The following is a 15,824-nucleotide window of genomic DNA, read 5'->3' on the forward strand; positions in this document are numbered from 1 at the left end:
TGCCTTGGGTAACTTGGTCCCAACGTGTTTCGGGCCTTTTTATATTATTAAGTCACCTTGAAACTGATCTGTTAATGTATTGGCAGTACAGTTCTCTGCTCATGGTAGACTGTCTCAGTCAGCAACCTAATTGCTGGATTTTATGCTAGTTTCTAGACCAGTCTCAAGGGAAGCCCCACACAGAGCACATTGCAGTAATCCAGACTTGAGGTTCTCCATGCATGGGAAACTGTGGCCGGTCGTATCCTTAGCCAGACTATCCCCATCCATTGTATGTGTGACAAGGGGGTGGGTGGGGAAATGTCACACTTTAAAAGTAGTGCTAATCTTCTCCCTCCTGCTTCCTGCAGGTGATTTGCCCCATCACCTACTGCAGCATCGTCTACTGGATGACGGGTCAGCCTCCAGAAGCCACTCGCTTCCTGCTCTTCTCCGCCCTGGCCACCTCCACTGCCCTGGTGGCCCAATCCCTGGGGCTCGTGATAGGGGCAGCGTCCACCTCCTTACAGGTAAGGTGGGGGCAAGCAGGAGCTGGAGAATGTGTTGTTTTCAGAACAGGGATGAAGTTCTATAGAGATACAAAAACTGCCTTCTGGAATCCAGCCAAGATCTGTGCCCCCCACTGCTGCCTCCCGCCCCCCAGAGGGGCAGGAAGTCCAAATGTTGAGGGATACTTAATGAAAGATATGGTTAAGATTAGAAGATGTCACTTCTGACATCTGGAAAACCAGGAAACAGAAGGTGGATAGAACTACTTAAAGTTGGAGAAGTTTGTGTCATTTAATTTTCTTTTATAATTCTTCTGCGTGAGTGTGAGATTTCTATTTCTGTCTAATAAAATTTCTTTTGATTCATTTCCTAAGAGTCTATGCCATTTAACTCAACAATATAGGCAGTCACCCCCCACAATTTCCGCTGCACAAAAAGATCTGTAGGACTTCTTGAGTAGTTAAATTGGCATTCAAATTGATTCAGGCATAAATGCAGACATAAATTAAAATTATCCCACACATGGTTATTGAAAAGTGGTCTTTTATTTGTTGGAATAAACAATTTAATGAAAATGTTGGTACATATAGCTCTGAGTGTGTGTTTTCTTTGCCTTGTTATTAAAACTGTTTTTTTATTATTATTGTTCAGTTTATACCTATTTTAGCAAGATGTAACATCAAGGCATTGAAGTTGCATCTTAATTAAAAACAAACCAACAGTGAAAACCTTGAAATTTGTGTTACTGCTGTTCATTTCTATACATAGTATGTTTCTTCCTCTAGCAAAATCCCACAGTCTAGAGAATCTTTTGACTGTGGACTTCCTTGATCTTGAAATCTTAAAGCAGATTTGAAAGTCTGTGGTTTCAGACTCCATCTTGACTAGCCTTCTCCAACTTCCCCCCCCCCCAATGTGTGAGACTACAAGCTCTATTGCCCCCAGCCTGATTGGCTGGTGATGATGAGGTTTGTAGTCCCACACATTGGGAGGGCAGATTGGGGAAGGCTGATCTTGGCCTTTTTCACTGTGATTCTCTCTCTCTCTGCATTTGCCTCCCAGGTAGCCACGTTTGTGGGTCCTGTCACAGCGATTCCCGTCCTCCTCTTCTCTGGCTTCTTCGTCAGCTTCAAGACCATCCCTACCTACTTACAGTGGAGTTCCTACGTCTCTTACGTCAGGTGGGGCTTCTTGTTAACCTAAGGGTCGATCAAAGTGCCTCCATCCCAAGCACCCACCTGAATTGTGGTGTGTTATGGTCCCTAGCGGAGTGGTAACTTTTGAACTGCAGGCATTCACCATGACTGTCCCCAAACCCTTTAGGAACGTCTGAATAATGCAGGCTTCTATACGTCTATTGCAGGAACTTTGTATAGCTAGTGGGTTTTAATTACTCAGTCAAGTCCAAGGAAAGGAAAGGAACCTCTCGTGCAAAGCATTTGAATCATTGCTGACTCCTAGAGGGACGCCTGCTTTCGCTGACGTTTTCTTGGCACTCTTAGTGGGGTGGTTTGCCATTGCCTTCCCCAGTCACAGTTACCTTTCCCCCAGCTAGCTGGTGACTCATTTTACCGACCTCGGAAGGATGGAAGGCTGAGTCGACCTGAGCCGGCTGCCTGAGAACCAACTTCCGCTGGGATCGAACTCAGGCCGTGGGGAGAGTTTCAGCTGCAGTAACTGCTGCTTACCACTCTGCGCCACACGAGGCTCACTAGTCAAGACCAAGCCCCCTCAAAATACCTTGCATTAAAATCACTCAGCTTTCCTACATGGGGCTATTAATTGCTGTATCAACTTTCAGTTTCATCCCAGAATTGAGATCCAAGCTCTATACAAAGAGCTTTTCCTTTCCTGCTTTTCCACTACATGGCACGGTGCTATAGTGGAATATTGCAATCATGGAGGATTAAGCTATCAATGTCTACCAGTCCCGATGGAGATACATTACCTCCAGGAGCAGAGGCAGTGGGCTCTCGAAACCAGTTGCAGGGGATCTTGAACGACAGGGTGCTGTTGCACTTGTGTCCTGCTTTTGGACTTCCCACTGAGAGAGCTAGCAGGGGCGGATCTACACAGCGTACTGAAGGCGCTTGCGTGCGCCTGCAGTGCGCCCAGAAAGCGATTGTGTAGATCCTGCCCAGCGGCTGGGGAATCCGGCCACGTCCTTGCCGCTGCCGCTGCCCACCTCCCCGCCGGCCTCCTGCTGCCGGCGAAAGAGCCACCCGGGTCGGAGAGCTCGGCGGAAGAAGGCGGGGAGGAGAGCGGAAGAAGCTCTCTGACCCGGGTGGCTCTTTCGCTGGCAGCAGGAGGCCGGCGGGGAGGTGGGCAGCGGCAGCGGCAGCAGCAAGGACGCGGCCGGATTCCCCGGCCTTCTCCTCCTCCGCCTCTTCCTCCGCCTCTTCCAGGGCAGGATCTACACAATCGCTTTCGGGGCGCACTGCAGGCGCACACAAGCGCCTTCAGTACGCTGTGTAGATCCGCCCCAGGAGGATTGACTAAATAGATCTTTGGTCTGATCCAGCAGGGCTCTTCTCTTGAGGATGAGAGGTGTACAAATGCCCAATTTTTGGATTTTATACGTCATTGGAATATCTTCCTCCCAATCCAGAAGCGAGCGTTTTCACTTGTTTCCGGGGTTACTTTAGGAAGCGTCAACTCCTTGTTATGCTAGTGGTGAATCCCGCCGGCACAATGGGATGACAAGGAGTATTGGATTTTGCCCCTTGCATGTACTACATTTAAGCTTCCTAAGTGGAAGAGAAGGACTCCAACCCTTTAGGCAATCCTCGGAGAGGGTGCTACGTATTATTTTGCCGCGCTGGTAACGCCTCCTCTTTTGCACCCTGGCTCAGGTACGGCTTTGAAGGCGTCATCCTCACCATCTACTCCTTGGAACGTGAAGAGCTGGAATGTAAGGTCCCCGAATGCCCTTTCAAGGATCCCATGAAGATACTCAAGGAACTGGATGTGGAAGAAGCCAAACTCTACCTTGATTTCATTGTCCTGGGGATTTTCTTTGTCATCCTCCGGCTGATGGCCTACCTCACCCTCAAGTACAAGGTGAAGTCCGAAAGATAAAAGGGGCCTCAGGCACGCCCCTGATGCCCTTTGGCGGACGCTATCGGCTGTGCCACGCCCACTTCTCTAAGGACACAAACTCTGCGGGCCCGTGGGTCCAGGAGGGAGGTGATCGGGTAGCTGGTGACCGGAGTCAGCTCAGTCGAGAAGGGTTGATGAGACGTCTCGGAACTGTTTTAACCTTTACAAGCATCCTCTTCATTGCAGAATGGTCTCTCCGCTCCCTTTTTGTATACTTCTGGAATGTGTCAAACTCTCTTCCCGGAGCAGTATCCGTCAGAGGGAACGTGTCCCCGTTCACATCCTGCCTCTCCTCCCCACCCCAACCACCCCACGGACCGGATCTCTTGGGGGACGCTGTCTACAAGTGCAACGGATGTTTCTGATCCATTGGGGGAGTGGGAGGGGGGGACAGGAGATGCTGCAATCCATTTGGGCAGGGCCCGGGGTGGGTGGGGGAAGCGGGGGGGGCTGAGGGGGGCAGAGCAAGGGGTCTGCAACAGGTGAAGATGTCTTCTGCAAAGCACACTTTTGTAGCGCCGTTGTTTTCCGTGCCGTTTTTGACTTGCTTGCGGACATAACTGTAGCATGTGTATCAATATTAAGAAACTGGGAGATTTATTAGGAGTGTGTGCTGCACAAGGCTTTAAATGTTTACCATAACCGTAGCAATGGGGAATTTTGCATTTTCCCTCCTCTCCCTCCCTTTTTCTTGTGGTTCCTTAGGAGAAACCAAATGACAATCCATGAACTTTATTATTATTATTTTTGCAAAAGTTGTGGGCAGGAATGGAAGCAGAGAACAGAGAGATCAGTCCAGAGATGATTTCGTAGGGATAGAAGGCCTTGTGGGTCAGATGGGACAGGGTTTGAGCATCATAGCTGCCCTTGGAAAACCTGCAGCTTCTGTTGGGCCAGAGATACTTGGGAGGGCTGTGTTTATTCCATGATTTTGCTGGAGCACAAAATGTTGTGTTGGGCGTAGAATCTGGCTCCTGGAGTGGGGAAGATGGGCAGCTGGTATCCCACACAGTTCTTTTAACCCCCTCAATGATGATCAGAAGTAGAACAAAGCATATAAAAGAGTGAAAATTGCAGAAAATTATGCAAAGTAAGAAAAAAAATATGCAAACTCAGCAATTTTGCATCCCTGTATGCAGGCTGTAGAATCCAGCTTTTACTTGGGGGCAAATTTTATTCAGTGTCTCAGTGCACCGAGTGAGTTTTATTCCCGACTTAAGCATGTGTAGTTTTGGGCTGTGCGAAAATCTTGGTGCGACCTTAGGCAAGAGACAGATGCAAGCGAGAATGGACACTCGTACCATAGAGTCACGAGCGGTCCTTCTAGGCACATTTCTCTTCTGTCTCTCATTGAACAGGTTTCGTAGATTTTTGAAGCACACGATAAACCTGAGCGGCCTGTGTGGCCTGAGGAAATTCTAAGACACAAGTGTAGATGCCACAAGCAACGATGGCTTTGTCATACCAGTTGACGCTCCATGAGAAACCATCAACTTTCCACAGAGGAAAAAGGTGCTTTTTAGATCTTTTGAGATTCTCAGTCCTTGTTGGAATTCCACATTTGGCAAGATGACGCCAAGCTGCTGCTGAGGTCCTTCACTCTCCTTTTACTGGGAGACCCTCTTTAAGTATTGAGACAATCAATAGTGTGCCATTACTCCCTCTCCTTTGCTGCCTTTTTAATCATCTCTCTAGTATGTAAAAATTTGCAAAAGCACTGTGTACAGTCCTTTTTTTGCCAGCCTTGACGACAACCCTCAGAGGAGGTAGGCTGCAGTCATTCCCATTTTAAAGACAGAAGGACTGAGGCTCAGATATGGGCGTAAGGTTATACAGTAGGTTCATCGCAGAGGTAAATCGGAACTCAGGTCCCTGGCCATCACTCCAACAAATCTATTGTTTTTTCTGAGAATTGTTAGTTCCTTTCAAGAGCCGAGCACTCTGTCAAAAAATCTAAGACGGACTAAAAACGTTTCATCCCTGGCTCCAGGATTTCCAGTCCTCCCCTTTCAAGTCTTCTGCTCTAGAAGCTGGAATTCAGCAAAGGAGGTATTTGCTATCACTGCACCTGCTTCCTGGGGAAAGCTTTACCTGTTGACTTTCTGCCTGTCGTTATGCAGCTGTTAAAGGCACAGGAATTCTACCAGGGGGAGAAAAAAAAATCTTTACCAGTGGTAAAGTTGGGTCATTTTAGATTCAGTGATATTGGTGGATGGGCTCTTTAGAGAGCAGTCGCCCACTTCAAAATGCAGCCAGCCAGTCCTGTTACATCTGGGGCTCTGCTTGCTCACTTTGGTGTGTGCCCCCCCCCCCGGTGCTTCTGCCCCAAAGCCCTACCCAGAAGGTTTCACAGGTAGCACCTGCTGGGGTGTTTTTTCCTTCCACTTTGGCTCCGAATGGTCAGTAGGGACTTAATGGCAATAGATATACGCGAGAACTAACAGGATTGCAAATCTGTAGGCTGCTATATGAAGGTACCCTGCGAGTACAGCTAACTGCTGATTTGCAGATGTGAAGGAGAGGGGGACTTCTGGGGAATGTAGGTTTTATATTTATTTATCTGATTGTGCCTGCCTTGTGGTGCACAGAGAGAGTGAAACAATATGTTCTCCTGGGCCAACTAGTGTTTGAAAGGCAAGCGGTTGAGGTCTGTCTCTCAGCTATTAATCAGGATGGAGAGATTAATACTTCCTCTTTGGAGGTTGTGTGACACTGAAAACCAGTTGCTGTTGCCTTTCAAGCCCTGCTTGGTAGTTTGTGGGCTTGTTGAAAGTATCTGATTAGCCACTGTGGCGAAACAGAATGCTCAACTCGTTGAAGCTCTGGTCCTGTCCAGCCTGGCTGTTTTTTACATTCTTACGAGCCAATGCTGTGTAAGAGCGGCATCACACTGGGGGACATTGTGTTTCCTTACCGTCGCTTCTCCGCCCATGTGTTTGTCCCTCATTACTTCCTCTTTTGAAAGAGGAAGTAAACAACGTGCATGTGGGCCGTTTTGACCCCGCTGCTTCTCCTGCACAAAGCGGGAGAGAGCGGCAACGTCCGTCTTTAAAAATAACTCGGACTTCCTGGGGTGTTCTTTTGTGGCGCGAAGAAGGCTAGAAGGGGCGGAAGCAGACGATGTTGTGAGAGGGACTCGCGTGAAAACCCGTGAGTAACGAGCGTGCAATAAAACGCTTGTCTGATGGAGCTGGAAGAGCCCAGTGTGACTTGCAAGCTTGCATCCGGTGCTCTAAATCTTTACGCCATCTTGTTTGGTTCGTCCTGTGAGTTTGGTTCTAGGTACTAGTGCAGGCACTACGAGAGACTGACGGACCAGCAATGCTTTTACTTTCCCCTGCAGTCTTAGGTGGGTGGTGGGCTGTAGGGATCCTCTGGGGGCTCCCTTCCTTCTCTACCTCTTGCACTTGGGAAGACGGAAGACCCTTCTCAAGGGGATGCCCCCAACCTGTGCCTCTCCCACTTCGCCTGCATTTCTCTGGGTGAGGGAGGACGGAGATCACTGCTGTTCTGCCGTAGCAATATCGGCCCCCGCCCTTTGCCAACACAACCACGACTGAACCCCCACAGCCAGCATCCCTTCCCCCATAAGTGTCTACCCTTGTGACAAAGGCTAACAAGCCTTTGGGTTGCTTTTCAGTTATTTGGTGGTGGGACACGAACCAAAGAGGCCCGGCATCCCAAAGGCGCGTCTTCTGTTTCACACCAGAAGGGGCGGATGTGATGCACTTTACGAGGGCCTGTTCATTTATTTATTCTTGGAAGGGCGGGGAGGAAGAGCCCGAGTTCCCAAACTGCACTTTTAATTTCTTTAGGCTGCTAGAAATGAATCGTTTCTATTTGTAAGGTAGATTTTGGAGGAGGGGGGCCGGCTTCGGAGCAGGAGTATTGGAGAGGCGTGCTTTGCAACCCCTGTGGGAGCATTGTTTGAGCTCAGGCCAGTGTTCGAAGTAAGCCTGTGTGCACCCGTTGCTGGGGAACATGGGTGGGAGGGTGCTGTTGCACCATGTCCTGCTTTGTTGTTCCCTGGCCGACGGTTGGTTGTCCACTGTGTGAACAGAGTGCTGGACTAGGTGGACTCTTGGTCTGATCCAGCAGGGCTCTTCTGATGTTCTTATGCCCACTAGAAGGGGGCGGCCCCCTGGAAGAGTGCTTTTCTCCTAGCACTGGGAAATGGAGAGGCGAGATAGCTTTCCATTTCAAAAGAGGCAGAGGGACAAAGTTGCTTTCCATTTTTAATCGAGACGAATAGTTTGCCCTCTTGCTAAGGTGCAGTGTGGATGTGCAATCATTTCCTGGTCTTGTTTATCCTCCTATCGTTTCCATTTTACAGATCTGGAAACTAATGTCATATATGTACTGGTGAATGAATTTAGAAATAGTTGCCTTCTGAGATTTCAAACCTGCATTCTCAGCCAGGGCTGGAGACAACAGGGTGCTGGACTACGAGGGGCCATGGTCCAATCCAGAAAGACCATTTTTATGACTTCTTAGATGGGGGCGGGGACTCTATCCCAGCCTTCCCCAACCTGGTGCCCTCCGCATAGGTTGGACTACAACTCCCATCATATGTGGCTGGGGATGATGTGATTTGTAGTGCAACCCATTGGAGGCTGCCTTACCTTTTAACCTCCCTGATTATGAGTGCAACCTTTTAAGTGTTAGCAGCGGGACATGAACCAAAGGTAGCCGAAAGCTACAAATGCAGTAAGTAGGAAAAGCGATGTAGCCAAACGCTGTAGTACCAAGATGTTGAGGGGGATGTCGGTTCCTTGAGAGGCTTGTCTCGGGAGGGAATCCTTGGCTTATCTGGGATCGCCCCCTCCTCCCCGGGCCCGTTAAGAAATTATTCAACGTGGAAATAAATGCAGGAGGTTCCTACAAAAAGCCATCCTTATGATTCCCCCACCCCATCCAAAGAGCGAGTGAATAAACGCAAGATGCAATTGGTGCGCGGCGACCCCTCCTTCCACACACACACACACACACACAAAGCGGATCTACAATCCTAACCATTGGTGCTAAGACTGAGGAAACCGGGGTGCACGAGGGAAGTGAGGCCAAGTGGTCATCCCAGCCCCCCCACCCTCCAAAGTCAGGCAATAAAAAAAATAGGGTTTTCTTTTCCATTCTGTGTAAATCAGATCGGACCAGTTCTGCTGCTTTCCACGGCGGGTGTCTTCCTAGGAAGTGGTGCAGCCCTGGCATCCATCGTTTCGGTAACTGTGCATGTCTGGGAATAAGCGAAGACAGTTTCTGCTTCCCTTGCATCTCTGTTTTTGGTGTTTATCTCTGTAGGTGGAATCCTTGTGGGACGGTATGTGTGTATGTATGTGTGTGCGCGTGTGTGAATGACTTTGAGAGTACTGGAACCAAAATGAGCCGTCTCCATTTCCGTGGCTCCTTCATAGCAAGAGATCTTGCCATTATCATTTTGGTGTTGTTCTTAAGACGGCACCTCATGTCAAAATTGGAAGCAAGAGATAACTTAACAACACAATATCCTAGGCCTGCTTGCTCAGAAGTAAGTCCTACTGTGTTAATGGGTTGGCTCCCTGGGGTTGCATCCATTTACAACGCAATCCTAAACCGGTTTACTCAGAAATAAGTTGCAGTGCTGGGAAACCTGGTGTCCTTGAGATGTTCTTGGACTGTAACCCCCATCATGTTGGCAGGGGCTGATGGGAGCTGCATCAAAGACCACAAGTTCCCCGTCACTATGCAGTGAGTTCAGCTGAAGTTACTCCCGAGGAAGTGTGCTTAGGACTGCACCTTAATATTTTTTTCACAACTCTGCCTGGCACCCTTGGGTGCCTCTCAATCATTTCCCAAAAGAAGTGTTGGAGGGTGTGCCATTTTCCATTTTGAGCTGAGTTCAATAGAAGCTGCTAAATTCGGTCAAAGGGCTCTCAAATCCCCTCCCTGTGGTTCTGTGTCTGTCTGTCTTTTTGTTTGTTTTCTGTTTTAATTAAGGAAAAGAAAAACCACAATATGGAAAAAGCCAATCGCTCTTCCCTTTGAGAGTTTTCCATGATCACACAAGGTTGGAGGAGGAAGCGGGGACCCATTTAGAGGTCTCCGAAACAGACGTCTGGGTTGAGAACGTCTAGATTTCCCAAGCCTGGCGGTGGGCTTTTAATGTAGGGTCGGAGCGGCTTGTGACAGCTGCCGATGTGGCTGGTCTTTGCTGTTCGTTTCAAGTGTTCATTTGAGGCCTGCTGTATACGGATGGATTTCACACATTAATAAAACCTATATTTATACTGTATCTCTCTCTCTCTCTCTCTTGTTTCTGGGGGCCTGCGAAAACTGCATGAGGGCGAAAAAGTCTTGTTGGTTGGGTGGCCAACGAAACATAAAAAGCATCATCACAAAAGAGGGCAGAAAAGGAGGCATGTTTGCCCAAAATGTGCTAATCTGTATGCAGAGATGCAAATTTGGAAATAATTGTTATAATATAGCTAGAAAAATAATACATCACAGCGGAGAGGAGAAGACTGGGACGTGCTGTGTCCCTGCCTCTGTGGTCTGCTGTCCAGGGGTCACTGATGAGGAACTTCAACGCCGGTTTACTCTCCCTTAATCTTTAAACCACACTTGGACCAGACAACCCTTTAAGTAGAGCGCGCCTTCAAATAGAGGACTGTATTCTGACAACTCTTCAGAAAGAGAGCTGACCTCTGTAAAGCGGGACATATGGCCACCCTACGTTCTTGGATCCATTATTTGTATATCCAAATAGCACACCCTGCAGAGGAAGAGTCCTCTTTTTGTACCCCTATTCTCAAATTGAGGATCACTTCTTGAGCCCCCACCCCACCCCCATTATACCAGGGGTGTACAACCTATTGCCCAGAGGGGCACATGGCACACACCCTGGCCTTATCTACTCCGTGGCTTTCAATACTGCCTTCCTTGTATCATCGGAATAACGGGCTCAAGTTACAGGAAGTCAGATTCCGGCTGGACATCAGGAAAAACTTCCTGACTGTTAGAGCAGTACGACAATGGAACCAGTTCCCTAGGGAGGTTGTGGGCTCTCCCACACTAGAGGCCTCCAAGAGGCAGCTGGACAGCCATCTGTCAGGGATGCTTTAGGGTGGATTCCTGCACTGAGCAGGAGGTTAGACTTGATGGCCTTTTAGGCCCCTTCCAACTCTACTATTCTATGTTTCTATGATCGTAGTGATTCTTATTCTTATTATAGCAAAATGAAACCACCTCTCTGTGGGCCTGTTCAGAAGACACCTTAAACCCTGCTGGTTAAGGCTTTCGGCTAAGCAGCAGGGTTTAAGGCGTCGTGTGTGATGCGTTTTGCCACTCACTCTCCCCAGGGTTAGCTGCTCAAATCATGGCTTAAAGTGTTGTGTGTGACAGCACGGCTTGTGGTTAGTGCTAACCCCAGAGAACCGCAGTTTCGCTACCTGCAGAGCCTGAAGTGTTGTCTGAACAGGCCTGGGTGGCGGGGAACTGCACAGAAATCTACTTATGAAAGACGGACCGGCTGTGTTGCATTTCTGCCCTATTAGTCACTTCTTACTGAGATTTCCTCCCTTTGGTCCAAAATACATCACTGCTGCTTGTGTGTATTTCCTGAGAGAGGAACTGCAGGGAAACAGGGGAGCGGACCAGGGTGGAGAATACGGCCACTTCTTCCAAATTCTGGAGTGATTCACATGTGTGTGGGTATGTTCTTAAGCGGTGAATCAATACAAGGTTACTTTTAAAAAGCACTTTGGGTGTGTCAAATCAGCCTAGCAAACGTTCCAAGATGTGCGTGGAATTGGAGCTGCCCACCAAATCCAGCCCCCAAATCAACTTCCCCTGCCTCACCCCCAAGGCCCGAGCAAAACTTTTATGAAATGCAATGTTATACTTTTTTTTCACTTTGAAGGAAAAAGCAGCAGCGTTTGTTCTTGCGTTTGCTGTGTACATCTTGCAGGCACATACTCAAGAAGCAAAAACTGCTTTGAGCGATGGTCTTTTAGGAACTGCGTTCATTCCTAATTCCATCTCACCCCAACTGATGCTGTGTCATAGCATCTTGGGTCCTTCCCTTCCTGTAGGAAGTCAGCTCTATCCCTGATCAAGCCTGTCTTAATTATGGGCAAAACCAGAACAGCTGGAACACAATCCCTTCTGAAGGTATGATTTCACCCAGAGTGGTTTTGCAACTTCAGAGTGTTGCAATGCAAACGCCGTCCAGGCCTACGGGTGAGGTGAGATGCAGTGAGCTTTCTGGGCTGAAACTGACATACCAAATCAAATCACCAAGGGACCAACAACGCATGTAAGAATCTCTTTACCATGTCTCCTTCCAGGCTCTGCAAACCACGTGGTGCCCAGTCTTAGCCTCTACTGATCTTATTTATTTATTTATTTAGAATAATTATATACCGCTCCCCATGGAAAATTTCGGAGCGGTGTACAATGTAAAATGAAAATAAAAACAGTTAAAACAAAATTTAAAAGAAGCAATAACATTAATCCAAGGCTGCATGTTAGAGAAAGGCTTCTTGGAATAAAGACGTTTTCAGGAGGCGCCGAAAGGAGTACAAGGTTGATCTTGTGTGTTTATTAACTAGCATTGGTCTTTCAATAACCATTTTTCTGAATGATTCACAGCACATACAAATGCAGTCAATTAAACCAAAGTGGCAGGATCCTGCTAACTCAATATCCAGGGCTTTGTTCTCTTCTTTCCACTTGTACTAAGGACAAGAGGGTTGCAGGCCAAGTAGCACCAATTTAACCATAACGGTAGCGTGGCCTTATGAAAAGGAGGACAGGGCTCCTGCATTTTTAACAGTTGCGTAGAAAAGGGAATTTCTGCAGGTGTCATTGGTATGCATGCAGCACCTGGTGAAATTCCCTCTCCATCACAACAGTTACAGCTGCAGGAGCTCTGCCATCATTAGCTAGAGCGACCAGATACAAACCTCCTGTAATCTCCTGTGGCTTTAACTGTTGTGATGATGAGGAAATTTCACCAGGTGCCACATACATACAAATGACACCTGCTGAAATTCCCTTTTCTACACAACTATTAAAGATACAGGAGCCCTGTCCTCCTTTTCATATGGTCACCCTAACTAACGGTGAAACCTCCATATTCAGGAGTAGTCTATACGATCATTCCGAACTGGATGTTTGTTTATTAAATCATTTCTTACCTGCTTTTCATGATAAAATAATCCCAAAGTAGACTACAAGCAATAAAATGCAGAATAATACATTGTTGACGATGACGACAACAAAAATCCAACTGGGGAGACCAGGAACAGATAACAGTTTTCATGATGTAGCAAAAGAATAGAACGGAAAATGTAATCCAAAGCCTGAGAAAGCAAGTAGATGTTCTGCTAGCACAAAAAGCTTTTAAGTCTTGGCACTGCTTTTAAATAAGTTGTGTTGCCTTTTCGGAAAATGTTCTCTCTTGGGTCGCTGTGTTATCAAACACCAGGAAAGTACAGCACCGTTAGGACATCCTCACTCAATCTTAATATCCAGAAAAGTACCTAAGGAGAAAGTGCTCCATCAGGTAGCCGGGTCCTAAGCTGTGTAGGGCTTTATATGTCTGCATTCGTACCACCGGGACAAACAGCAGGAGACACCTGTCTCAGACGTACCTTGCTTAGGATGCACCTTGGAGCATCTGTCTGACCATAGCTGGAAGCAAAGAGTTATTATTGTTATTTAATAGATCTATATCCTGTTGAACATATTTAAAAATATCTCTTTAAAAAAATCCCAGGTAGTTCAAAATGCATTACAATATACATAAAAGTTGCTAAAAAGTTTATATAAAGCTTTAGTTAAAGCATTAATATCAATTAATACCAATACAACACCATAATTGCATAACAGGCTGGGCAGCAAAAAGAAACTTACACCATGTTTGCATTCACTCAGAGAAGGCTGGAGTCAATGGGCTAGGGTGACCTTTGGTCTCAGGGCCGGTGCCAGACTATTTTGCGCCCTAGGCAAGGTGAGCTACTTTCACACACACACACACACACACACACACACACACACACACATGCCAACTTTGAATTTTAAGAACATTTGTTTCCTGGAAAAAATAAGAAGCACAAAACTTGAAACTGCTAAATTTATTTTAGAGTGCAAGAAATACGTCATGCCAATTATAGCAAACAAATTGGAAAAGAACATCTATGGGTCTAAAATGCATTATTTAATAGGAATATCACCTCCAAATCATCCCCCCAACTCACACGAGCACGCACACACACATACTCAGCATCGCTCACTCCAAACAAACACGCATGAACACATGCATTCACTCAAAGACCCCGTGCACCCCATTCACCCATACATTCTCTCTCTCTCTCTCTTCCGGGCGCGTTCCAGAAGTCCAAACGTGGAGCCGCCCCACCCCCACCCCAGCGTCCCTGGCTTCATTTCGTCTGGGCAGGCGCAGGGCGCCGTCTTGCACGCCCAGGCCCAGCTGAATCCTCAGGCCGGGCCGGCTCACAGCCATCGCGCATGAGTGCTGCACTGTGCCCAGTGCCCCTCTTAGCTTGGCACTCCAGGCGGCCACCTGAGTGGCCTCTATGGTAGCACCGGCCCTGTTTGGTGACATCCCATAATTGCTGGTGGCACAGGTCAAAACACAGCCACAACGTAAGAAGGGAACTGGGAAAGGCTGTGGGTCAGGAGAACCCCAGATTTGCATACAGGATATCTCAGGTTTGATCCCTGACATCTCCAGGTGTTGCTGGAAAAACTCCTGCCTGAAACCCCGGAGAGCATCGCTGCTGCCAGTCAGTGCTGACAATACTGGGCTTGATGGACCAAAAGCCTGACTCAGTTAAAAGCAGTTTCCTACGTCCATCCCTTGTGCAGGATCTACTGGGATCCCCATGCTGGAGCACAAGGTAAGTCTAATAAATAAAGCAGCCGTCTTCAAATATCTGCAAGGCTGCGATGCAGAAGACGGAGCAGACCTGGCCGCTGTGGCATCAAAGGGCAGGACTGGAACCAAAGGTTGGAAGAGGCAGGAAAGCAGATTTCAGCTAAACGTCAGAGAAATGTCCTAATGGTAAGAATTTGGTGAAAGTGGCACAGGGCTGCCTCAGGCGGTGGTGTGTATGATGTGGCTTTCTTCACTGGAGGTATTTATTTATTTATTTATTTATTTATTTATTTATTTATTACATTTCTATACTGCCCAATAGCCGAAGCTCTCTGGGCGGTTCACGAAAATTAAAACCATGAAAAGCATAATAAAACAACTAACAGTCTAAAAAACACAAATACAAAATACAATATAAAAAGTACAACCAGGATAAAACCATACAGCAGAAATTGATACAGATTAAATTACAGAATTAAAACAGCAAAGTTTAAATTTAAGTTAAATTAGGTGTTAAAATACTGAGAACATAAAAAGGTCTGCAGCTGGCAATGGAAGGAATATAGTGTAAGTGCCAGGCGGACCTCTCTGGGGAGCTCGTTCCACAGCCGGGGTGCCACAGCGAAGAAAGCCCTCCTGGTAGCCACCTGCCTCACTTCCTTTGGCAGGGGCTCACGGAGAAGGACCCCTGTGGATGATCTTAAGGTCTGGGCGGGCACATATGGGAGGAGGCATTCCTTCAAATAACCTGGCCCCAAGCTGTTTAGGGCTTTGAATGTTAGTACCAGCACTTTGAATCGGGCCCGGACCTGGACTGGCAGCCAATGAAGTTGTAGAAAGACTGGCCTGATGTGGTCTTGCTGGCCAGTCCCTGTTACTAAACGGGCTGCCCTGCTTTGTACCAGCTGAATTTTCCGGTAGCAAGCTGCATCCTGTACTGTGGACACTAAAAGATCTCCGTCCTCCCTTCTGACTCCATGATTCTAAAAATATTTCTGCATGACAGGTGAAAACGCAACCTCTGCACCGTTTCCTTGCACGGCAGTTCAGCCCCACTTGAATTCCTGCCCCTTGTTCAGCTGTTTAAAGGTACAGGTACCCTGTCCGAAAAAGAAACTGACGACACTGTGTTTACATTCCCTGCTAAGTCTGCAGAGGCTGTATTTGAAGCCAGTCCAGTGGGACAGGAAGCTGTTGTGTGAGCCGGAATAAATCTCCTTCTCTCCCTCTCTCTCTCTCATTCTGTTCCGCTCATGTTTCCCCTCCCTGCTCAGTTTTTAATGTGTGTGGTTTTGGACGCGTTTGCCAGCTGTGTGAGAGAGCCAGTTGTAAAGCTGAGTGGGAAGGGCCGGGCTTGCAG

At 47.6% G+C, this 15,824-nt stretch overlaps 1 protein-coding gene across 1 annotated transcript in view; it reads left to right on the forward strand.

Moving 5' to 3' along the window:
* Positions 1-3,839, forward strand: part of ABCG4 (ATP binding cassette subfamily G member 4) — a 34,048-nt gene extending 30,209 nt beyond the window's left edge. Inside the window, exons 12-14 of the mRNA XM_063138851.1 lie at positions 351-509; positions 1,552-1,670; positions 3,342-3,839. Coding sequence (XP_062994921.1) covers positions 351-509; positions 1,552-1,670; positions 3,342-3,567 — 504 coding nt within the window. The 3' untranslated portion in view covers positions 3,568-3,839. The remainder of the gene's footprint in view (positions 1-350; positions 510-1,551; positions 1,671-3,341) is intronic.
* Positions 3,840-15,824: the final 11,985 nt, after the last annotated feature.

This window comes from Elgaria multicarinata, chromosome 12 (assembly GCF_023053635.1).
Source record: "Elgaria multicarinata webbii isolate HBS135686 ecotype San Diego chromosome 12, rElgMul1.1.pri, whole genome shotgun sequence".
NCBI classification, from domain to species: Eukaryota; Metazoa; Chordata; class Lepidosauria; order Squamata; family Anguidae; genus Elgaria; species Elgaria multicarinata.